Source organism: Leptosomus discolor, chromosome Z (genome assembly GCF_034619465.1).
Source record: "Leptosomus discolor isolate bLepDis1 chromosome Z, bLepDis1.hap2, whole genome shotgun sequence".
In the NCBI taxonomy this organism is placed as follows: Eukaryota; Metazoa; Chordata; class Aves; order Leptosomiformes; family Leptosomidae; genus Leptosomus; species Leptosomus discolor.
Genome location: NC_141419.1, coordinates 61,195,946 through 61,222,259, shown reverse-complemented (window position 1 = coordinate 61,222,259; position 26,314 = coordinate 61,195,946). Strand labels below are relative to the sequence as shown.

The 26,314-nt window shown below is 37.3% G+C and overlaps 1 protein-coding gene across 2 annotated transcripts in view; it reads right to left on the bottom strand.

The window, feature by feature from the left end:
* Positions 1–26,314, bottom strand: part of PTPRD (protein tyrosine phosphatase receptor type D) — a 281,812-nt gene that overhangs the window by 20,369 nt on the left and 235,129 nt on the right. For both annotated transcript variants that reach the window (XM_086480568.1, XM_086480569.1), the window contains 2 exons: positions 12,524–12,643; positions 11,533–11,687 (listed from right to left, as the gene is read on the bottom strand). In XM_086480568.1, the coding sequence (XP_086336694.1) occupies positions 11,533–11,687; positions 12,524–12,643 (275 nt within the window). The remainder of the gene's footprint in view (positions 1–11,532; positions 11,688–12,523; positions 12,644–26,314) is intronic.

The window sequence follows — 26,314 nt, the reverse complement described above, 5'->3', positions numbered from 1 at the left end:
AGACAAAATGACAGCTGAAAAGTCCATTCACCCTATTTCATACCACTTCTTATTCTTAGCTTGGTTTCCCTTCAGAGTTGATCGTTGATTTTACAGAGCAATACATGCCATAATCCTTTCTTTCATAGAGGATTTTTATATATACACCTTACTGTAAATCACTACATCACCTGATTTCTTCAATTACTCAGATACATAAATAAAAGAAATCAGAATAAACTGTATTTCTCTGTACTGTTTTATCTGTGCACAAGGATCTATTGCGATTTTTTATTTCAAAATTAATCCAGTTCTCATATATCCTCATTTTCTTATGTCTCTAAACACAATCTTTTATATTCAGTGTACTGTGTTCTGTATTTGGTATCAAAGAGTAACTATCCTAAATGTATCATCTCTGAGATTTGTTGAGTTTCAGTGCGTATTTTGCATTCTTTGTACTGTATAATGCATTCACAAAGTATTCTTGTCAATATGCATTCCACTAAAGAAAGATAGATCTAAAATTTACTGAAATAGATTTTAGTGAAATAAAGTTTAGAAAAGGAATGTATTTTGTGCTTAATTTTAAAAACACATCTTACTGTGACTCGTTATCCCCAATTAAAGACAGATCTATGCATGAACAGCTGTAGTAAATACAGAAAATTATACTTCTGGGTAATTTATGAGGGGAAGTACACTGCGATCCTTATCATCAATAAATAAAAGTGAAGCTTACAGCACAGCAAAGAAGCCAATGAGCAGAAATTATACTGCTTGTTGCTAACAACTACTCCTTACTTTCTTTGCATTTCAACCTGTTTTGCGTTCTCAGGATGGAACGTTTTGAGGAGTTGCTTTGTACTTTTGCATATTTCTGAGCTTTGATTACATTTTCATGTGGAACATGTAGAAGAGCTATTATCCTATCTGTGTGGGAAATAGGAAGGTGAACTGATGCTATCTAAAATGAATTAAAGAAGGTGTGAAGAAATATGTTCTGCAGTATTGAACAACAGGATGACCTTGAAAGTACTTGCTGAACACGAAGATGCTTCCTAGTTTCAGAGTCCTTCTGGACCTCTCCCTGATACTAGGTGTTTGTACATCTATTGTGGTCAACAATTGCTTCTTTTTCTTAACACCACTTGCCCTCAGGATCCTTGTTTTTAAAGTCAGAAGACTACCATTTGCCACTTGTTAAACTTGTATTTTAGACTGACAGAACAGTGATGAGGTCCCTGATTGTCATCCAGACATAGTATTTCATATGGCAAGTACAAAGCAAAAAGACATAGTACCAGGTCTCCTCAGTCTGTGTTGGCTTTTTTTTCAGTACCAATCACACTTCAAAGCCCCAAATGGACTGGGCTCTACCTCTTTGCAGATCCTTTTTTTTTCCTACTTTGAAAACTTGTTACAACCAGAAATTAGTCCACAAGCTTGAAGATGATGGTACTTCAGTAGCAGACCTGCTATTTTGGATGTCTATCTCAAGATGTCTCTTTGTTTTCCATGGAGAGCTCATACATCTAGAGGACAAATTCATGAGACAAACATGATCTTGCCACCTTACATTTGGTTTAAACTGAAATGTTTGCTATATGGCAATAATGCAGTGAGATGTTACATAGCAGAAAATACAGAAGAAAAAAAACTATGAGGTTTCTCTAACGAGCTCATATCAAGGCTCTTGCTAGGCCTCTGTTTTCCTAGACCAAGTGGTGAAAAGAATAAACTCCCTTTTGAATATCTCTGACAATACTGCACCAACAGCTGAAGAGCTTGTTTACTCTTACTACTTCTGATGTTTCTTTTCTTTAACCTCAGCAGTCTTTACACCAGCATGAATTCTCTGTAACATAGTAGAAAATCAGGTTGTGAGAGGTCAATACCACTAAGCATTTCCTATTTCTTAGTCACAATTTGTCATTTAGAGGGACACTAATCTCTCTCTTCTTTGCAGGATTTTGAACTTTCTGAGCAAATACTATGGACAAATTATAATGAAAATCGTGGGGCTTTTGGTGCCGAAGTTTCAAAGTAGCTGTAAAATGAGTTTGGATAGTATTATGACAACTTTTAAACAACTATAAACTAGTTTTAAAATTCAGGTGATGAAAAAAAAAGCACTACAATACAGGATTCACTTGGAACAGCAGTCATTGACAAAATCTGGTAATTAGTGATGAAACCCTAAAGTAAGTCTATAATATAAAGTATGAAAAACGAAGAAAGATTAATATTCAGGTCAGAATACTGATTGGAAAGCCTCCACAAAAAGATAACAGTACTATTTTTAAAGCTGCACTTTACTTCTAAAGACACAGGGAAATGATTTAAAGAGGCTTTCATGATGATTACTTTAGATAAAAATACAGCCTGTTCGAAGTTAGCCAAACATGCTGGGTAGCCAAGTTGATGCAATGTGTTCCAGTATACTGTGTGTCCATGGATATTCTGGAATTTACTGTAGGTACAGCTGGGAAATCTCAGAGATACCCTTTTCCAGAATTCAGCTATTGGGTTATAAAAATATTTTCACATTTCCTGCAGATGGCTGGATTCTTTTCTTCACTCATAATTTTAATTCAGAATTCATTACGGACAGCTGCTGGCTCTGATAGAACCTAATTGCTCTTTTACTAGACTCAGCTGCAAGCAGTCAGATTTCCTTTTCCTTTGTAGAGTATATTATATATAAACATGGGCGGGGAGAAAAATAACCAATTAACTAAATACATATGGATAAAATGACTCACTAAGAGTGCTGATCAAATAATGTATCAAACTACAGCTCAGGTCAAAGGAAATTACAGGCCTTGTAGGACATGATAATATATATGGAAATAATTATCAGCACCAACATATTTGTAATTTGAGATAACACAGGGAAAAGGCACAGCTTCTGTCAAAAAAATCTTACAGAAAATTATTACGTTTTAATAACGGGTAGGTTATTTCACTGAGTGAAAAGTCATCAGTCTCCAGGAGGCCTGCTCAACCGAAACCATTTGTTGGCTGAATCCAAGTCAGGCCTCAGTACCTCCACTGGACAACTTAGCAAGAAAATGTGGCATAATTCTGAAACTACTTTGTTACCTTACCTCTTATTAAAAAGAAATAAAAAGACTGGGGAATAGCTACAGTTACTAAGGCCACAGAAAAAGGGTATGTCACAAACACAGGAGCAGAGACAGTCAGGAAAACGACCAGGGATGTGAGGATTCCCTGCCAACTCCCTCCATATCACAAGTACTAAAGCAGGTTAGGGTATTTTGCTGCCCTAGTTTGCTACAATTAATGAACACAAGGGAAAGTTGTAGACATGTAAAACAAGCAACAGCGTTAAAGAATGTTTTTTTCTCCCTTCATCCAAAGACATTTAGTGAAATGAAGCGACACGTTTAAAGCATCAGTAAATAGGTATCTTCTAACACGATGTGTGAAATTAGTCAGAGAATAATACTTAGACAAGGAAAAAAGTCAGAGAGGAGACTGGTTTTGTTCTTTAAAATGTGTCTACAACCACGAGTAGGAACAACAACGTATCCATCAGTTTCTCTAAGAAGCTAAAGGAATAATGGGTAAAAGAATTGAAATCCTCATGAAGTAGGGCTAAACTAGTCACTAACTGCTTGCTGCTGGGGAGGAAACTACTGAAATATTGTTGACACTGGAGTTTTATACTTTCCCCTGAAAGTTCTGACATTTGCCATTGTCAGAGACAGGATACTGGCCTAGATAGACCACTGATTCTATCTAGGAAGAGCATTCACTATGTTCCTTTACGGATTTCTGACTTCTGCCAGAAACAAAATCTTGCCCTATGCAGTCTTAGCAGCTTTTTAGGATTTCAAAAGATAATCCACCCCTAAGTCACAGCAGTGGGGGTATAATCCCCTGAACCACAGGCTAAGTGCCAGCAAAGATGGCTCTATACACATAGGACTGATTTAATCAAAAAGGCCAAAAGTAGGTATTTTCAATTATCTGAACCTGCTTGAAGAAATACTATTCTTTGTTATTTGTATGCTTTTGAATTTTAATAATGGTTCCGGCGATACTCACTGAGTTTTTATGCTTAAAAAAAATGGAAGCACACACTGTACATACAGCAGTTTCAGTTCAGGTTTCAGGAAAGGCTGGTTTGCTGTGCAGAACTGGTTTCTAACTGAAGACAAAACTTGAAAGTGGATCAGCATCAGTTTGCTGGTGTTTGACACCCCCTATAGAGGATTTCTAGATGATGTAGCATAGTATTTTCCAATTCAAACTAAAAATACCAAGGTACCATAGCCAGTATTTAAGGATCCTGCACACTGTCACATTAACTACTGTATGGTAAACCTTGTCATGCTCATACTTCCAGGTTTTCATATGTGATAACCTAAATTTAAGGAAACAAATTAAAAGTCCTAAGATAGTAAGACTGAGACTGCCCTTAAGTTAAGGAGTGATCGGTTGGGGACGGTAACTGGCATCTTTGCAGTCAAGATGATTGTAACTAATGAGAAAAAAAAAATCCAGCATTACCTATCTATCACTGGCTCCATCAGCATACAGACAGGGACTCTGCTTTTTGTCTGTGTAACTGCAGGAGCATAGCACAGTTAACTAGGTGAAAACTCTTGTATGTTCAGCATAGAACAGCCAGGGTCTTCAACTGTGAAGCTTTTGGAATCTAAATTTTCACAACTTTGGAAGTTTTTATGGTGCAAATGTGAAGGCAAGTCCCAATTCTGTCTCTCTGTGATGCCAGCCATTACACGAGTGATTATCAAGTAAAGTTTTACTATACCGATGACCCTCGGTGTCCTGGTGGGACATCAGTCTTTGTTTCTGCCAGCTAGCATTTACCAACCTTTCTTCTGGACTCTCTCATTTTCCAGTAGATTCTACAATTTCAACAACTAAATGAGACAGAACAACCATCCAAAAACTTCTAAATGAAGAGAATCCAGTTCCAGTTCCTTAAACAGAGATCAAGCTCGCAAGGTATCAAACTGTGCAAGCCTTGGTGTATGATGTATAAGGTCCATGTAGACATGAAATAATTGCGAAGATGAAAGATATGTGTAGAAAAGAAATGACTCCCAGTCAGTTACTCTGACCGCATGGCCAGAGTAACTAAGACTATGAATACAAATGGAATACAATGAAAAACATGGACATTTACTCACTGCTGTATTTTTATATTAAGAGGAACTAAATATCCTAAGCAGGGTCACCAACTACACATTATTTTAAGAAGAGACTCTAACAACAGCCTTATCCCTCTATCTTTGCTTTTTATTTGTGAATGAAGACTTCGAGAAAAAAGTTGTCTTAATGAGATATATGGTGACTTATGGTATGGTAATGACTAGAGAGGAAATGGTGTTCCCAGTGTTTTTGTACATGGATTACACCCAGCACAGTCGAATATATAGTAGCAACCCAATAGCTGCTGGACAAAGATATGTGGGTAAAGCAGAGAAAGTTTAGAATACTTGTTATATTAAAATACTTGTGTGGTACTAAAATGCCTTTAGTATCCTTTCCTCTCCAGACCTTTCACTGTCCAGGAAAGTTAGGGAAAATACTGAATTATTCTCAGGGTAGGGAGAGGGAAGGGATGAGGAAGCTTTTTGTATTTTTCAATCTTCTTTGAGAGATTTCTGCATATGTGCTGGGGGGATTTTTTTCCTCCACCATGAAAAAGGATAGGCAGTTATCTGCAACCTACTCGCTGCCAGTATTAGAAAACGAGAACTTGTAAGGTATGTGGCAAAAGCAGTAGGGAGGTTCAAAAGATACAGAGGTGAGGTAAAAGAATACACTGGAAAATTATTGCTTTGGATACACATTTATGTTTTTTAAATTTTATTTTTTATCCTGAAACATTGAAAAAAAATAGGTAAATATTCTACTTTAAGAAATACAAGATCACATTGTGTACTGTTATTTTTCGAAAATTAGCTTGCTTTTACTGTGCTAACTGGTTATTTTAGTATACTCAAACACAGATTTACTTAAAACAGTCACATTCTTCCAAACATCCAAGTTTTTCTGTTTGCAATAGCAGCATTAACAATACCTGCCAAAACTTCGCAAAGTATCTTAAAGATATGCCCCTTGGTGCTGGTATTAAAAAGAGAGATTCAAACATATGGGATTGCACTTACATGTTAAGCTTTTATGTAGTGTTACTGAACCAACTACTAAAGTTCCTGTGATGTTTCGAAAACATAGTGGCATAAAGCTCCAAACACCCTCTGGTGCTATTTTATTGTGATCTGATTAGCACCTGTTTGCCTGCACTAATCCAACTTCAAACAAAAACGTGCGCTTTCCCCACTATCATTAGACCACACATTACAGCCTCACCAATGCAGAATCCTGGGGTTTAAGCCTGCATTTTTTCATTAAAGAAACCCTTTTTTCTAGATCAGCTCTGCAAATTAGGGCAAGTCATGCAGAGACACCAGTTGGATTGTGGTATTTCTCAACTTCTGTGCAAAGCGACTGAAAGGATACAGTCTTAAAATATAACAGTCTGTAAATGAAAAAGTACATACCTGCATCAAGCATTTCAACCACCACAGAAAAATCTTCAGACAAGTTATTCTAAATAACTCAAGTCAAGATTTCAACACACATTATGAAAAATAACTACAAATAGGATGGGATTGCTAAATATCTTTTTTTTTGTGTTGTGGTGGGTTTTTTTTTTTTTTGCATCTAGCTTGACCTTTGATTTAGTTGTTTTCTTCTACCAAATCTCACATTGAAAACAATGATATTGCTGTCTTTGGGAGTACGTAACTCAAGCGAGGATGATGGAACTTGGCAGTTTATAACAAATGTATTTCTAATTTAAATTTACCTTGATCTGGGCTTTGCTAAACTTTCCTGGTAGACAGACAGAAAAGAATAGATTTTTTCCTGGAAAAAGAGTGCAATGGCATTATGCAATTATATTATTACCACTACACCTTTTTCACATGGTAGTCCTACCAGAATATCTGATTACATAAATTAAAAAAATCTGCATTTAGATTAGGCCTTGATGTTACCTTTAGTGCTTCCCAATCCTTTCAGCAATGATTATGTTTTCTCCTTAAAAATAATGTAGCTTTAAATGTATTTTAACTACTTTTTCAACTTAAAAATCTGCTAAATTTTCTGCACAGGTAAGAGCTTTGACTAGTAGAATGTACGTACAACATTTCTCAACATGTTTTTGACTTTTATATTAGATTCAAATTCAATACTATACAGGCAATTAGACTGTTAATTATCAAAAGTAGAAGTGTAAATGACATGCAAAGATGTCTGTTGCATGGACATTAGTAACAAATAATTACTAATGTTATCATAACTTCTGATGATATAATTCTGTATTTTTCTTTGCTTTCATCACACAGATTTTGTTACAAAGACTTCCACTTGCATTTGTTTGACAATTATCAGAACACATCTTAGAGAGTTTAGTAGTTTTGAATGGTAGTACTTATATTCTATTCGCAGTTAATTTCACTAGTTAAGACTATGCACGTTTTTTCTGGTCACTGTTATGTGAATCGAATGCATTCAAATGTTTATATGGTGGTTCTTCAGCTGTCACTTGTTTTCACCTCAGACTTTTTCCCACTAAGCACACTGTAAGGTATTAAATAAATTCTTCATACACTCAAAAGCCATTTTGTAGGAACAGGATATTAAACTAGCTTATCAGCTACTGAGGCTTTGGTATAAACTGGTCTGGAGCCACACTCGTGAACTGGATCTCCAGTGACCTTGATTCTCAGTAGGATATATAGCCATATCCCAAAAGCACGCAGCAAACTGCAAAAACCTCTTAATCTCATAACACGAAGTGGACTGAAAGACAACTGTTGGGTCAATATTAAGGCAGATGGGGAGAATGCATTAAGGAAAAGCTTGGACTAAACCTTTCACTTACAACATCTTCTTATAGATACATAATAAATAGGATGTAGTCTAAGGAACAAAATGCAGATAGCTGGCTCTTTTGTTTATTCCTCACCCAGTAAAACCTGTTGCTTTTACTAGGTGTTGACCTGAATCAAAAGTGAAAAGGAGTTCAGCTTTTGAGCAGTAAGGAACTGAACTAAATTCACAGAAATATTATAGACAAATAGCTTCTCCTTGTACTTAGTTGCCTGTTTGCTTTTATTTTCATTTTTTTTATGGGTTAAAAGCTTTCCAGAAAAATGCTTCCACAGCTTCTTTATACCTACTCTTTCTTTTTACCAAATGTATTTTGAAATGTATTTATACTTCTTCAACATGCCATTATTACAATTTCTTGAATTCTGACAGTTTGTTAGGTACTGGAAGAAATACAACAGAAGGTATCGGTGCTGTCTCAGAGGTCTTACAATCCCCACTATGAATTCCATGTTTCCTCTGGGGAGTAAACTCAGATTATTCCTTCAGTGGGGTATCTTGGAAAAGCACTGCCTACCACAGGCAAAGGATACAAGATATGGTCTTGTATTATACTGTTTTTACCTTAGTAAAGACTTTTAGTATCTGAATGATGGTAGTACCTGACCTTTAAAAAAAAGGGACTTAGTGAGTCCTGAACACAAAACGGAAGACAGTGACAGACAAGATACAGAACAAGGAAAAGAGGACTTTTTTAAAGGATGTAGAGGTAGTCTATGGGCTAGCAAAAGAAGAAGTGAAAAGCAAGAAGTTTGTCAAGAACAGACAAAATACCTCAGTGGAAAAGCGTGAGTACTAGAAGGCAGTGAAAAGTGATACATGACAAAAATTGGCAGGAGACTGCTACCATTAGAACTCTGATCTTTCTTCAGAGAAAATACTAAGACATGGAGGAACGTATTTCATATTGAAATGGTTCAGCAATGTGGTAAAAAACAGTTAAATGAGTTTGAGAAAACAGCGGAATGAATGGAAGGACAGAAGCAGAATATAATTAGAGGAGTCCACGGAATAAAGAGCAGTCCAGACATTGCAGAGAAAAAAAAATCAAAAATAAGTGAAATGACTGAGGATGAGAAAAAAAGGAAAGAGTGGAATGGAGAAAGTTACAAAGTGAGCAACAGAGAACAGAGGAAAGAAAAATCTAAAAGCAGATTCTAAGAAAAAATAGACAACGTGCAAAACTTGCTTACTGATTGAACACAAAATGAACATTTTTCAGAGCTTGAAATGCAATGTTTAGTCACTTCCAGTACTTTAATTTCAAAATAAATGTGAAAGTTTTTCATGTTGCTGAATGAAAGACACTTCTTCTAGCCTAAAATAATTGTGCTGATGCTCTGTGTTGTTCCTCTTCTAATTTTTTTTTTTTTACCAATTTAATAATGTCAAATTCAAAATAAAAATCTCAAAATACATTGTTGCTACAACACGCCTGAAAAGACACACCTACAGTAACATTAGTACTCTAAGAAAGACTTTAATAACATACTGTTGGTGGTCTATCAGTTAGATAGCATATTAACATTGACGAGTTAATGAGTACATTCACAAACTTTGGACCGTCCACAACCCTCGCTGCTACATGCCCAGCTATATAAAATCTTTAAATACAGAGCTATAAATTTGTAAATTTGCCAGAAATCTGGTTTCACTAGTTCTTCTGCTCATAGACAAATTGTTGGGAGTGGGATTTAAAAGGCTTGCTAAAAGAATAGAATACGTGGAAGTCTGCTTTTTAGAGGATAGGTTGTGTATGAAATGCCTAAAATCTTCGTGTCTCAAGAAGCTAGACATAAGGCAAAGAGATTCAACATACATACTACCACGATAAATTAAAAGGAAATTGGGAAAAAAAGTCCCTCAACAGGCATCAGATCATACTACCCAACCTGACCGCCATTTTCATTGAAATTTGCATGCATAATCAACGACAAAGAGAAAATAATATCTTGCATTTCATCAAAAACACTGAGTGATAACAAGCTTTGTATTTTATCTTTTCCAGTGACTTGCTGTATGACTTAACAACTAATTAATCTGTTCTTGCATTTAGAGAATTTAGGTAATTATACTAACTTAACAGCCTTCCAAGTGTGGGAGGATTCATTTCTTCTATTAATTTTGGTTTTGATTTAGACCATAATATCTTCACTGCTAAAGCACCTTTGGAGGTATGCTCTATATGGATCAAGCTGATGAAATTATAGCTCAGGCAAACTATAATTGTAGCAAATATTCAAAATGTTTTAAGATCCTTTAAAACAGATACAAAACGATTTGTCTTCATTCCGAAAATACTCAGCAAATTGTATAAATAGATTTGTACTATTATTTATATTTATTCCACATTCCTAACCCTGGTGTTACAATAATCACTAAATGTTTATCTTCAATGTTCTCTGACCTTTTCTGAACAGTCTGAGCCTTTCAACATTGACGTCCTGCTTATTTATTTTTCTGTTGACTTTATTTTCCTGTCTCATTTATAAGAGCCTCTTTTAATTACTTTAAAAATGTTCAAATAACCAGCTTCCATGGCTGGCTTACCAGTATGTAATGAGCCAGAATTAGAGTGGGTGGTATGCTGTGATTCTTGTCATTCCTATTCCTCAGTTTTTGGATGACAAAAGCAAGAATAGTTTTCAAATATGTGAAGCATTTATAGCTTAGCCTTAGCCTTACTAACTGAAGGTATCCCAAAATTAAGCTCACAAAAATCAGTGATCTTAGGAATTCGCTTTGAAAGGGGCAGCACAGTAAGCCATGTAAGCTACAATAACAGCCCTGTAATGAGGAGCACCCATCTTACAGCATACATCTATCAGGATTGGCAGATATGTTCTGATGATTTTCTTATCAGTCTGATTTTAAGGCTTTCTGAAAGATCTGCTCTTGTCAAAGGCTTCCAAAGATTCCCCATCTCTTTCTGTTAATTTTCCTTACTCCCAAAGCATTAAGAGGAGCTGACGTTTCTCTCTTGAGAGTTTATTAATTCATACCATGTATTGCCTAAAGAGGTTTGCTACCTTGCAAACAGCATGGAGGACTCATTTCCCTGGAACTGATCTCAGACTGTCCCTCAGGTATGTCCTTTACAGTTCCAGCTCCTCATAGTCCTAAACTGAGGGTTTAAACTTGAATACAGATTAAGGTTTCTACCCATTTTCAATAAAAGATGCCATTTATCTTTCTTAATTTTCATGGTCTTTACTTTCATACACAATGTAAATAATAATTTCAAAAGCTGTTTCATTGATCAAAACACCCTTTCTTGAATATTAAATCAACACTATTCTCCGTTTTCATGCCACCTTCTGAATGCCATAGATACATCTGTATTCTCTCTGCAGACATTCTCTCTGTAGACCTTTAGATATTCTAAAATTAATTTCTCTTGCACAGACCAAAGAAAATAATTCTGGCCCATCCAATTTGGCAGTGCCACACTCAGATCGCCCACTTGCAAAGCAACCACTTTTTTTCTTTGACAGACTCAGAACTCTTTCTGAAAAAAGATAATGTTTTCATTTGCAACAAAACAGAAAGCAGTAATCTTCACATAAGATGCTTTGAAATAAATTTTGGGCTTACCTGCAATGTACAACCATAGGTCCAGCATCAGGTGGGTTGCAGGTCTTGACTCGTCGCAGGAAAGCTAGGAACGGTGTTGGGTGTTCTGGGACACCATGGTCAGGCCAGGCAGTGAACTGGAATTGCCTCACTTCCCTTTTCTCACTTGAACCATTCTATGAAATTAAAGAACTTCATGACAAAACTGCCACTTGATGGGATATTGGCACTTTTCAATGAAACAACTGCAGAAGCATATACAACAGTGAAGGGTATTTAAATGACATTTGGGGACAAAGAGAAGTGGAACTCACGCTATGGAGGGTTATGTTTCTTATATTCTAAATTGCAGGATTCAAACCACGTAAGAGCTTTAACTAAACTGTACAGTAATGCATCACAACAACTGCCAGAACTTTAGCTAGTATTTCAATCAATTAAACAGTTTTTAAGAGAGCTCTGTAAGAAAAATACACTGTCTGTAGAGGAAGTCTCATTGTTCAGTGCTGCTACGAGGAAACCAGGGAGGAAGGTGGAAGGAGCAAAAGGGAAGAAAGGCAATGAGGAAATGAGTGAGAAAGGCAGGCAGGGAAGGCAGGAAGTAAAACAAAGAAGGGGGGCAGGTGGCAGGAGGGAGAGAGTGATAGGAAGGAAGGCAGGCAGGCAGGCAGGAAGGAAGGAAGGAAGGAGGGAAGGTGGGAAGGCAGGAAGGCAGGCAGGAAGGAAGGAAGGCAGGAAGGCAGGCAGGAAGGCTGGAAGGCTGGAAGGCAGTAAGGAAGTAAGAAGGAAGGGGAAGGGGAGGGAAGGGAAGGGAAGGGAAGGGAAGGGAAGGGAAGGGAAGGGAAGGGAAGGGAAGGGAAGGCAAGGCAAGGCAAGGCAAGGCAAGGCAAGGCAAGGCAAGGCAAGGCAAGGCAAGGAAAGAAAAGGCAAGGCAAGGAAAGGAAAGGAAAGGATAAAAGCTGCCTACATTTAAATTTTAAAGTATATTTTAAGTATATATATGTATATATACCTTGTAAAGTGCAAATGTACGAACACAGTACGTTGCCAATTCAACAGTGTCTAAAAGGGTCACTTGGATTAGTCCATAAGTTTCTGTGCCTCTGCTTGGCCAGTATTGATCACACTTCACCTGTAGCGAAAAATATGTAACTATTTAACACATTTAAACCTGACATTTATTACATATCCGACTACATATCACTACAGGTTTCTAAAGTATGTGGAGTTAGTGTTCACCAACTGCTAAGGATCCAACACAATAAATTTATTTCATCATCCACACTACTTGCTCTCCTGGTACAATATCTTCTTCTATAATGGGTATTTGTAAATTCAGTGGGGCAGACGATTGAGAAATACTAATAAAAAATATTAGAGTAGCTAAAAAGATGACCTACATCTTCAGTAACTCACATTTCACAGTCTAGATTTTAATAACAGTACTAATCCAGTAAAGGCAGATAGACAATTTTTTGAGCACTGGCATATTTCACATATTCCACATAGTCCCCAAACATACAAACTGTTGCTTGGATGTTAATATTTAGTATGTATAAAAATATCTCAGCAAAAACCTGAATTTTTGAGAAATAATTTTAGTACACAGATAGACGAAAAAGCACCAACAATTAATAAGTGAACTGGGAGAAAAGACAATTTCCTTCTCAGATCAGTGTTACAAAGCATATAATGAAACCGTGTTCACAGGCATTTAAAAAACATGGTTGATAGAGAGAGTTCATCTGTCAAATTTTAAAAGACACAGTACATTTCATTCAGAGAAATTTCCATTTCAAAACACCATAGTTTCAACTATTAATGAGCTGAAATAATTCTGTATAAGATGATGCATAAGAGAACAATGTTTGTCATTATTGCTAAGGCTCATTTTTTTCAGGTAAAAATGGTATTTATGATAAAGGCTATTACGAAAAAAGAAATGTTGAACCCCTAAAACAAGCAGAAAACATGGTACAAAATTGTATGGGGGTTAAATAATGGAAAATATTTTGCTTTCAGTGACTGATAGGTGAAACTGAGACAGTCGGCCTCCGTTCTATTTATAACAATATATTCTTATCAATTAGCCTTGCATTTGGTACAGAAGTGTATCCTGAGTCCAGCAAAATACATTGCATTTGTTTAACAAAAGTCTTCATTAATCACTCTAGGCCAGACTCATGCCAAATTCAGAGAGAATATACAAATTATACAGAACAACAAAAGCAGAACATTGCACGGTACTTCTGATAAAAATATGAATTATCATGCTAATCCAAGAGAAAAACTGGTGATTCCCCCAAAATGGAAAATTAAGAAATGCATCTTTCAAACTCATGCATTGTCCAGGTTTCTCACTCTGCACAATATTTATTGAAAAAGAGTAAACTTTCAAACTCCCCAATCCCAAACAGCTTTTGCTTGCAGATCATTTTATTTTGAGGCTCATAGGTCACAGATCACTAATGGTTCACAAATCACAGTCTGAGAACAATTACTCTAGATAAAGAAGAGACAAAATTCTAACCACTGAAGCAGGTGATGAACATTCATTAGAGGCAAAAAAAAACCCAAAAACTGAAACAATTTTTTACAGGAACCGATAGCTTAATTTATAGATAAGGATGGAACAAAATAACTAAAACTGCTTTTTGATAGTAATCTTAAAAATAGGATTGATATTGTATAAAATCCTACTATTAAGAAAATTAATTACTTCCTTGCGCCATTTACTGAAATACTGAAAGAGTAAGTATTGCAGGTATTTCATTAATATTGGTGATTTATTTGCAAGATTCCTAATATTAAAAGAAGCCACCACGGTCTTCTGCAAATCAGACAGAAAGGTGTATTTTCAACTGAGTTCTTTCAATATAATTACAGGAAATCTAGTTTCACTTTACCAGTAACACAGACACAGTGTAACTTGTGTCCATATTGGTTAGCTGTATTTTAGACAAACAAGTTGTTATTCATTAATTTCCATAGAATGACTTAAATTTTTTCACAGAAAATATTGATATACAGTAGCTACTGCTCATAATCTTAGCAACTACAGGTTTAGTATAAACCTCTGACTAAACCTGTTTGGTTTAAATCATTTTTCAAATGAACAAAAATGTCAGAATACTTTACGTACTTCAAATAATATGAGTAGAAGAAATAAATGGCTGCCTATGCCTTTGCACACCTAACCATGTAGTTCTCTTTACCCTGCAGTTCCCGCATATAAATTGTGCTCGTAGAAGCAGTGCCAGCTTCCAGAAAGCATGCCTGAAAAATTAACCAGCTTTCTCAGTAGAAAGACTTTATAAAAACAACTTCCAAATATAACACAGAGAAATAAATGTTCAACACAAAAATTCAGAACATAGTAGGTTACCAGCATCTTTGTAAACAACAGGAAATATTTGTTTTAATTTTATTTTGTAGAGTAATCTAATGTTAAGCCTATACTCAGATTTAGAAGCCTGTAGAGAATTGCTCCTTTTCAGCTAGGCTGGGACAAAATAAATGTGCCTGCTCTTTCAGGTGGAGATTTTTATTTTTTTAAAAATTTGTTAGTTTAGCTAATGTAATTCCAATCATTTTATAATTTTTCAAAAATACTTCCTGTGAAAGCTAGCTGATGCAGAGGGAGGACTGCTGCTGCAACCAAACAGTAACTGTTCAAAAATAAACACAATTTGTCAATCAGTGTATGTATTATTTGAAAGTGGAAACTGATGAAAATAAGTATCAAATTTTTATAAGGAAAACCTGATTTTGGATTGATGGGGATTTGACCTTCTGGAAGAGCACATGAAGCATAAGTTGATGGAACTACATCTTTTATTCCTTTCTCTTCTTGATTTTTCTCAGAACAAGAAGTCTTCTTCAGAGATGTGCCCTTAGCGGCCTCCTACACTCTTTTGCTCTGTGATCATAAACCTTACATTCCCAACACCCTTTGCAATTTAAAGTTCAATTTGCTTTTGTGGGAGATCAGAACAATGTTTTCTATTGGACTTCACCAGCAGCAGAGAATCAAATAACATAGGTTAATGGTTAAGACATTTTTTGAGACAGAGTTCTTGTCAAATTTTTTATCCTATGTTAACATTCCAGCCTTCAGCATTTGAAGCAAGTTTATTTTTCAGAGGTTACACGTTAAGCTTTTTTTCAGAAAAAAAATTCTCAAACCCCTTGACCCATACAAAATTTAACACTAAATGTCAACAAGTTAATTTAGAAATTATTTGCCAAATGTTTTTTTGCTTTAGCTTTTTGGTCTGTGTTTGATTTCCATGTAGTAAAGGCAATTTCTTCCTCACTTGTGTATGTTGTTTGGAAAACCGACAACTTTAATGTGGTAAGGTATGGTGATGATAACGTGTCCTCCTTCAGAAATACAATTAAAGGATTTATTTATTTTCAGAGTTAGTTCGTAACATGCCTTTGATGAATTTCACAGTCCTCACCTTCCCCTAATCCACCCAGCACCCAGTTCCAATGGTTGAACTTTTCCTCTGCAGACTCTATTCACCTACACCCAATCAGAGCTTTTCTGTGCCACTAACTGTACGTTGTCCAGAAAACAGCTTTCACCAATAATTCTCTAATGCTCTCTTGCTGGTCACTAAAGATGGCAAGATGAATGAAATAGACACATGAGCACAAAAGAACTCAGTAACAATTTCAGAGTGTTTTTTAAAGAGAAGTTCAATCAGAAGTAATGACAAGCATACCTTTTACCACTGCTTTCACTATCTCATGATTGTAGGTTGCACACTGCCAAAACTACTATATCTGAGATCAAAGCAGCTCTCAAAAGACTACTAAATACATTATGAAATCTTCTAAGTACCATAGTAGTAGACATAGCTAGAAGACATAACTAATGAAAGGCACATTCTCTTAACCTGCTCTTCAAACACAAACACGTTTTCTTCCTTTACATTTCTTCTACTCAGGCCATGCGAATCCTTGCTCTTCATGGAAGTACGAGCATTCACTGAAAGGAAAGCTGTAAGAAAATGTAAATGCTTTCTTTTCCATTAAAAATGGTAAGCTGGAGACCATTTCAGACCTGAGGGGTTTAAGTAGCTACAGAGTTCCTAAGATTATTCGTGGATATTCACACTTCAACAAGTCACAGACACTAAAGAACGTGCTGCCATACATCAACAGAGCTGAAGGAAGTGTATTTCTATATGAACATATGAATACAAAGATTCTTGACATTCAAGGGTAGAGAAAGAATTTTCCAGTGTAAAGCTCCATCATTCAGGCTGAAAAGCCCCTTCGGGTGATTCTTAACACATGAGCCAGCTGTTATAGGCCATCTGAGATTATAGAGACAAAATGCAGACCATGAAAGAGACACCAAACTAGTAATAGGCAGATTCATATAGTACATTCCTTGCTTTAAGAACAGCACATGAATTATGCTGAATCTGGAATATGAAGTAACAGCAGTATGTAACAAACCTCTTGCTCTGTTTAGCAGTACGTAACACACTTCTTGCACTGTTTTTCTTAATAATAATAATAGTCTTCTGCAGACAAAACTCTCTAATGACATTTTCAGATGGTCTTCCTACAAAAATAAAGTATCTACAATGATGCAATAAAAAGGTACTGCCAGTTGTTGGCGTCAAACCCTATCACGCTAGCTTAGTGTCTCAGACATTCCAGCTAATGTTCGTTCTTCTAGCAGGTGTTATTCTGAAGCCATTTTCCTTTTTGCAACAACACCTTGCCACCCAAAGATTAGGCTGATTTGAGTCTAAAGACTGTAGGCACTGACACTAGTACATGAGATTGTAATGCAAAGATGTTTTAAATAAATTAAGAATATAGAAACAAATTTTTTAGGCTTTATTTGAACAATATTTGGTTAAGTGTCACTTGTTCACTTTGATCTAACTCTAAATGACAGATTAAAAATATAAACTGCTATTCATAAATAGGGCTGAAATTAAAACAGTCTAAAGTTCTAGATTTTGCTTTCAGAGAGGCACTGAACTTAATAGGATCTTAAATTCTGAAAGAACTGAGGACCCAGTCTCAGGTTGACAGATCCTTTTAAGTCCCACCAAATGTATTCCCAAGACAATTAATCACTCCTTGAAATTTTGGTTCTTTGAATCCATTTTTTTTACTACAGAAAAAAAGAACATTTGTATGCACTGGTCTCTAATAATAACAATTTATAGTAGATATGTAACTGTAAGTATGAACAGGCAAAGATGTTGATGTTTAGCCCGGAGAAAAGGAGGCTGAGGGGAGACCTTATGACTCTCTACCACCACCTGAAAGCAGTGAGGTGGGTGTTGCTCTCTTTGCCCAGATATCAAGTGACAGGACGAGAGGACATGGCCTCAAGTTGTGCCAGAGAAGGTTTAGATGGGATATTACAAAAAATGTCTTCAATGAAAGGGTTATCAAGCATTGGAACAGGCTGCCCAGGGAAGTGGTGGAGTCACCATCCCTGGAGGTATTTACAAGACATGTAGATGTGGCGCTTAGGGACATGGTTCAGTGGTGGACTTGGAACTGTTAATGTTAATGGTTGGACTTGATGATCATAGAATCATAGAATGGTTTGGGCTGGTAGGGACCTTAAAGATCACCTAGTTCCAACCTCCCTGCCATGGGGAGAGACACCTTCCACTAGATCAGGTTGGTCCAAGTCCCATTCAACCTGGCCTTGAACACTTCCAGGGAGGGGGCAGCCACAACTTCTCTGGGAAACCTGTTCCAGTGTCTCACCACCCTCACAGTAAATAATTTCTTCTGTCTCCTCAGAGCCTTCTCTTCTCCAGGCTGAACAATCCCAACTCTCTCAGCCTGTCCTCATACAGGAGGCGCTCCAGCCCCCTGATCGTCTTCAGGGCCCTCCTGTGGACCTGCTCAAGCAGGTCCACGTCTTTCTTATGCTGGGGGCCCCAGAGCTGGATGCAGCACTGCAGGTGGGGTCTCACCCGAGCAGAGCGGAGCTGGAGATTCACCTCCCTCGACCTGCTGACCACACTTCTTTTGATGGAGGCCAGGGTAGAATTTGCCTTCTGGGTTGTGAGCGCACATCGCTGGCTCATACTCAGTTTTTCATCTACCAGCACCCCCAAGTCCTTCTCCCCAGGGTTGCTCTCGATCCACTCATAGCCCAGCTTGTATCTGTGCTTGGGATTGCCCTGACCCAGGTGTAGGATATTGCATTTGGCCTTGTTGAACTTCATGAGGTTTGCACAGACCCACCTCTCCAGCCTGTCAAGGTCCCACTGGATGGCTTCCCTTCACTGAGGCATGTCAACTGCACCACACAGCTTGGTATCATCAGCAAACTTGCTGAGGATGCACTCAATCCCACTGTCTGTACCGTGGAGAAAGATGTCAAACAGCACTGGTCCCAATACTGACCCTTGAGGAATGCCATTCGTCTCTGGTTTCCACTCAGATATCGAGCCATTGACCATGACTTTGAGTGCGACCATCTAGCCAATGCATGATCCACGGAGTGGGTCCATCTGTCAAATCCATGTCTCTCCAGTTTAGAGATAAGGACATTGCGCGAGACAGTGTCAAATGCTTTGCCTAAGTCCAGGCAGATGATGTTGGTGGCTCCCTTATCCACCAGTGCTGTAACCCTGTCATAGAAGGCCACCAAATTTGTCAGGCAGAAATTGCCCTTATTGAAGCCATGTTGGCTGTCACCACTCACCTCCTTATTTTCCATGTGCCCTAGCACAGTTTCTAGGACGATCTGCTCCATGAACTTGCCAGGCACAGAGGTGAAACTGACTGGCCTGTAATTCTCTGGGTCTTCCTTTTTACCCTTTTTAAATATGAGCGTTATGTTTCCCCTTTTCCAGTTGATAGATAGTGGCTTAGCAACTTCATCCGCCAGTTCCCTCAGGACCTGCGGAATTATCTCATGAGGTCCTATGGACTTGTGAACCTTCATGTTCCTTAGATGGTCTCAAACCTGATTTTTCTCCTTCAGTGGGCAGCTCTTCATTCTGCCAGCCCGTGCCTTTGCTTTCTGTTACATGGGCAGTGTGGTTGGAGCACTTACTGGTGCAGATTGAAGCAAAAAAGTCCTTGAGTACCTCAGCCTTCTCCATATCCTAGGTAACCAGGTCTTCAGTTTCCTTCCAGAGAGGGCCCACATTATCACTAGTCTTCTGTTTGTCACTGACATACATATAGAAGTTTCTCTTGTTGCCCTTCATGTCCCTGGCCAGATTTAATTCTATCAGGGCCTTGGCTTTCCTAACCTGATCCCTGGCTGCTCAGGCATGTTCTCTGCTTTCCTCCCACGCTACCTGTCCTTGCTTCCACTTTCTACAGATTTCCTTTTTTTGTTTAATTTGTCCAGGAGCTCCTTGTTCATCCATACAGATCTCCTGATATTTTTGCCTGACTTCCTCTTCATTGGGATGCGTTGCTCCTGAGCTTGGAGGAGTCTGAATACTGACCAGCTTTTTTGGGCCTCTCTTCCTCCAGGGCTATATCCCACGGTACTCTACCAAGCAGTTCCCTGAAGAAGCCAAAGTCTGCTCTCTTGAAGTCCAGGGCAGTGAGCTTGCTGTGCACCTTCTTCACTAACCTAAGGATCTTGAACTCTACCATCTCATGGTCACTGCAGCCAAGGCTGCCCTTAAGCTTCACTCAAGGGTCTTTTTCAACCTAAATGATTCTATGACTCTATGATTGTTGAAGCTCATCTGAAGTGAGTATTTGGAGTTTAAAAGCTAGGTAAAAAATAAACATTTCTGCAGTGCAGTGTAACTCTGTCTAAGGTCTTAACTACAGTAGCCTTGCAATAGGAGTTCCAAATACAATTTGGAGACAACATAAATGGACTTTATGCCAATGAATTCATAACAAACTTTAGCCCTCTAGTAAGTCTGCAAATCAACCCTCATTACACCTTTCCATTTTGAAATTTCTGAGATATGATTAGTAGGCTAACAGTTAATACTGAAAGATAACTGATAGTTAAAAAGATAACTCCCAAACTGTTTCCGTTCTGATCCTTACGACAGAGTGTGGTACCATTATTAAAACAAAAGGCATCTTGGGCATATTTGAAATGTATTCTCTATCTTGTCTTTCATCTTCATCTATATAAGCCAAGAACAGTTCAAAACTATATTGCTAGCATCAGTGTGAGATGCCCTTTTTGAACTCTTCCTAACAGCAGGGAAAGCAGGGTCTTAGTGAACCCATTTTGAAGGATGAGTCTGTCAAACAATTAAGTACAGCAAGATTTTCCAAAAAGGTCTTGAAAAGGTTTGTATGTATGGAACTGAAGGGAAAAGTGAATGAGGCAACTACTTTTTTCTTCATCCTCTTCCTGTACTCGAGACTAATCACTGTGTGCAGCCTGAATAATCCTTTCACTGCATGAGGTATTACATTACAGTATGAAGAACATATTGAACAATTCAGCTTACTGTTCAAGTGCTCTAACGAAGATTTTCTATTGTCCATACAAGAGAGGTATCTCTTTTAGCTGATATGAATACTATATAAGAAATCAGTGAAACAAAATAATTACAAGAGTGAAATATCAGAGCAAAATTCTATTGTTCTTATGTTTTTGGTTCACCTGAAAGCCAGAAGGGAATGGATGAAACACGACAAAAATGAGAAAGGGTACACTGGAGAACATCTTGGGGACCTTAAGAGTTTCAGTTTGGATTTTGATTTTTGAATGCAACTTTGAGTCATGATGAGCTTTCTATTGCTAGTTTAATAGATGGGTAAAATTCTTAATCTCATAAATGTATTTCATACAGTTCCTGTGATATTAACCAGAAAGACCACCTGGAAAAAACACCTATTACCAACATGTGCTGTATCCATTAACTTCCTTAGAAAACAGGAAAAGCTTTGCAACTGATGGAAAATGTAAATCATAATATTGTCTTTCAGAGACACCTGTCTGAAGAACTTAAATTTTCCAGATATATTTCTCACCATAAAGGAGAACTACTCCTGAGTCTTTCACCAGAATCTGCTAAATAAGGAAATGTGGGGTTATTTTCCCTAAACAGTACTAAATTCATTCAATGACCTTTTCAAATCTGAAATTCTTTGAAACAACTCCCTGCACTGAAGCAACAGGTTGCAGTGCTAAAGCAACATGAACTAATCACTGCATTTTGAAAACAAATATGCAGAATTTTTAATTTTGCAAGGAAAACTTCCAACTCAAAATGTCAATGGCCATTCTTTATGTGTGGCATGGTCCCTCTGTCTGTATTAAGAGAAAAATTATATGAGGTAGTAATGTATTCTTACCTCAAGCTCAAAGCAAATAAAGTCAAATTACAGAGTTACAATACATTTTTGGCTAAACCACTTGCCACACACTTGCCCCAGAGAAACAGTACTTTTGAGAAAACTACCAGTTTACCCTAACAGCTAAGAGAAACCACTTCATTTGTGGACACAATCGTAACACAAAAAACTGGATGGCTGACTTGAAAAATATTTGTGACAGTACCAGGTATTGTCACATGATTTCAGGTAAGATTCGGGTGTAAACAGCTCTTGAAAGCTTACAGTGCAAGAGACTGCACAAAATACCCTACAGAGCTTTCTCCATCCATGACATTATATTTTGGAAGTTCTTTAACTGTTTAACATAAATCACCTTTGCTGCACAGTTTATTTCTTCCTCCTAGAGCCCCACAGGCAGGGAAAATGGTTGATTGCCATGAAATTTTTAACAGCCTTTTACATGCTGGAAGACTATTATGTTTTCCTTCACTCTATTATATATAAACCAAATCCAATTCTTTCTGACTTTCTCCATACATCATTTCTCCAACCTCTGATCTTTATTGTTCTCTTCCAGATTCTCTGTAATTTACCAACATCTTTTCATATGCGGCATTCATTCTGTATGTCCTCAACTCCAGCAGACTCCTGTACGTACAAACCTCTGTGTATAAGCTGAAATAACAAGACATGGCATGCCAAAACTAGTTTCAGCCTATGTCGTGGCATTAAAGCATTTCTTTTCACACAAATTTAACCCCGCTTATAGTACGGCATTTCCACAGCTATTTTGGTGGGTGACATAATAGTCTGAGTGTTAGCTGAGGCACCTTGGCACAGCACATCCACCTGTAACATGCCTAGAAATAAAAACCTTTAAGCTTTATTGGTGAGTGCAGTCTACATTAGTGTACATCTAGGACTAGATTCTTATGAATTAAGCACCTCTGACTGACTGCATTTCAGTGAAAGCTGAGCATGTCCCTGCCCTTGCGCCTCTCAGGATCCTTCTATAATGAACAGCCATATGGTTGCATTTTACAATTTTGACACGGCAACTGGTGACTCCAGCCTGTACAATGGTGTAGGAATTCTTGGACTGTGGCCACTGCATTCTGTTACAGTGAAAAATCCCAGTATAAATCTACACATTCTTATTTTTATTTTTGTAAATCTGGTGAACACATGGTCTACTTGACTTTGGATTTTTTTTTTTTTTTGGCCAGCTCTCTCATTCATTATTCTTCTAACTCATAGCATGCTGAGAGCACTAAAGAAGTGAAATAAAATTCTGATAACACATTATTGATACAGAAGTTATTGGTTTGCCATTAAAATTAAGGAATGAATAATGACAAAACTGAACATTTAATTCTTCTTTAGTAAAACAATACATTCAGCATAAAAGAATGCCATCTGCAACACATGTCCTATCTGCTAATATGTCTGCTGGGAGAGATGTTAACTTACTTCTCACCAGATAAAGACATGCATATTTTTCTAGTTGTTGCAAAATGTAGATAAATTTTTTAGTAACATTTGCCTATTTCACAACTTAAAAAAAATAAATCTACATACCTGTGCTGCCCAATACAAAACATCAGTGCAGCTTTTATGCACAAATCAATTACTTTTTGTTTAAATACAATAGAATACAGGTGCACTTGGAAGGATATTGATACAATCTTCAATTGTTAAGTGCACATATTGATGATCTTTCTACTCATATTAGTGAAGATGTCTTATTGTCACTTATTTTTGATCCAGTATTTTGACAGGTAATAGCTCTAATATTACCTGTCAAAACATACTTAGGAGGAAAGATCTGAAATTTGCGGCTGAAGTCCTGCACAACAAAAGGAAAACTACCTTAATCATAATCACATAAAGCTTTTCTGCACAGCTTGTATTTGTTTGAAAGATCTTAATGCATTTCATACAGACAAGAAAACATCATTCTTAGTTTTCTTTGCTTATCACTTAGTTATGCATGTACTACTGCTTTGTCTCAGCTATGAGGTCAGCTACATTAGACATCAGTGCCTATTCTGCTACCAATAAACGAAGATTCATTCCAAATGTTAGCAACTTGTGCATTTGGATAGAAGAATTTAGGGTTTTTCCCAGACCTGCCTTTATGTTTTCCATGCCTATAGCAAAACTTAGAAAACTATGGTGGCCAGAAGTTTGTATCAAAGCTATTCTTAGTAAAGAGTCCAAAGGTACAACTACACTTTCCACTGTGCTTATTCAAATGTTTTTGGTTTTTGAACTACTTCAATCTGAAAAAAGCTTCCGTGATTTAATATGTGTCACTCCTTCAAAAAAAACCCCACCAAACCAAAGAAAACCCCCCAAATGATTTTACTCAGATTTCCACCTTCAAGACCCACATCTTCATCTAATTGATATTTCTACTGTCACCCAATCTCCATTTTTCTAACACATGGGACAGTCTACATAACCTATAAAAAATGAGTCGAAAGACTCAGCTGGAGTGTTCTGATTTGGAAAGATTCAGACTTGGAACAATGGAAGTACCTATTTAGCATTGCAGAAACCTCAGGAAACGTCTTCTTGGCTTTTCTTGGGACAGTGCCTGTTCTCCTGACTCTCTATGGTACCAGTGACCAGTTGAGAGAAGTTAAGTCCAGGGACTTTTAATTATCCTTAGAAGTTCTTATGGAACTGGTACAGGATCCATGCAAATAGTCCCACCTATTTCAATATTGGGGAACAAAATCTGAGACAGGATACATGGCTTTTCTACTGGGTTTGTTTCTGCCTCTCTCTTCCCAGTGAAAACTCAGGATTGAAGATGGTAGACTTTGACAAACCAAGATGATTATTCCATGCTTATATTTTCATATATTCTTGGCTTGTAATATTGATGATGATATCCACCTCCTGGCAGTCAAATGAGTGTCTGGATCAGGCTAACAGAATGCAACAAATGTAGTTTCCTCATGTATCCACTTAGTCATTAGCAAATCTTAATAAATCTAATAATATCAGTATGAAAACTAAAGCCTTCCTCATCAGCACAGAAGTTCAGAATCTGGCTCATATTTGAATAATTGCTAGGATCATTATATTGTCATTTAGCTTTGACCTGATTGGTGTTTTTTGACAGAAGATTCTAATCCTAGGCACTATGGTCTCCAACATAGAAAACATTGCCAATGAGGTTAAGGAGGGAGGTAAGTACTTTCTATCAGATCCAAAACAACTTAGTAAGCGTATTCAAAATAAGGAATTACATAGCGAAGAAGGACAGGATTGAATTATCTTTCAAGTGGACGATCCACAACAGCATCCTACCCTGAAACAGGAGGCAGGACTAAATGTTCCCTGGTCGAGGCAATATTGTCTTTTGTTATAAAGTGAGATTGTCTATCATACACATCATTTACCACAGCGCACAAGTCCTCAGAACATTCAACTAACTCAGAGAGGTAGAGGGGCAGAGGTGAAGACATAGGTTGGGAGAGAAGAGGTATCACGCATTAATGCTTCATCGCTTTCCTTAGTGTAACATGTCTAATTTGCAATCTTCAATATAATTCTTTTATTTTACTTAAACTCATGTATGTGACAAATACACTACCAACACTGTTCCATGCGCTGTCAGTGTGCACAATCTTTTTTGATATAAATTGTGTGCATGGTAGCTGAATGATGGGACCAACTTTCTCTCTCTAGTCTGGTTTAGGTCAAGTGAGATTCAGGTGATGACATTTCATATGAAACCAACAAAGTGTGAAAGCTTGTAAGTGAAAGAGCTTCTCTTTTCCTGCAGCTTCCTTTTAAGCAAACAAATGCACAATGAATTCACTGTAACATCTTCATTTGATATACTCAGCTGTAAAATACGTACATTCTCAAAGCTGGTTACTCAGACATCTAACACATACTAATGAACCAACTTTTTTCTGCAAATGCAATTAAAATACCCATCTTTGTCTATGCAGTCCAGGTTAAAAAGGCTGATATCAAGCGGCAGGACTACATAATGAAAAAAGCAAGCTAAACAGAAATGACGACATGGAGATGGAAAACAGATGAAGTCCCAGAGAGAAATGATCTTGCCTTGCAGCAGGAATAACGATCAGGCTGCCAAGACACAAAAGCAATCAAAAAGGAGTCAAAGGAAAAAGAGAAACAAAATTAGCAAAGATCTTAATCTCTAATGGTATGTAAAAGTGTTTGTATTTCATGTTTGGAATTTCATTTGGTCTCCTGCTATAAGGATATGCTATATAAAAATGACAGCATGAGAAAAAATAACAATGAAATGTTGGCATCGTATTCTTTTCCCACACAGGGATCCCCACTACTGCCTCATCATCAATACCATTAATTACATTACATTTAATGACTGTATTAGGAGAAGAGGTAACTGGTATGCCATATTCACAGAGTTGCAGACTCTTAAGATTGGAGCTGAATTACATACTGGACAGCTGATCTCTAATAATCTGCATTGAGTGCATCAAACGCACTTGACCCATGAACACAGAATGAGCTA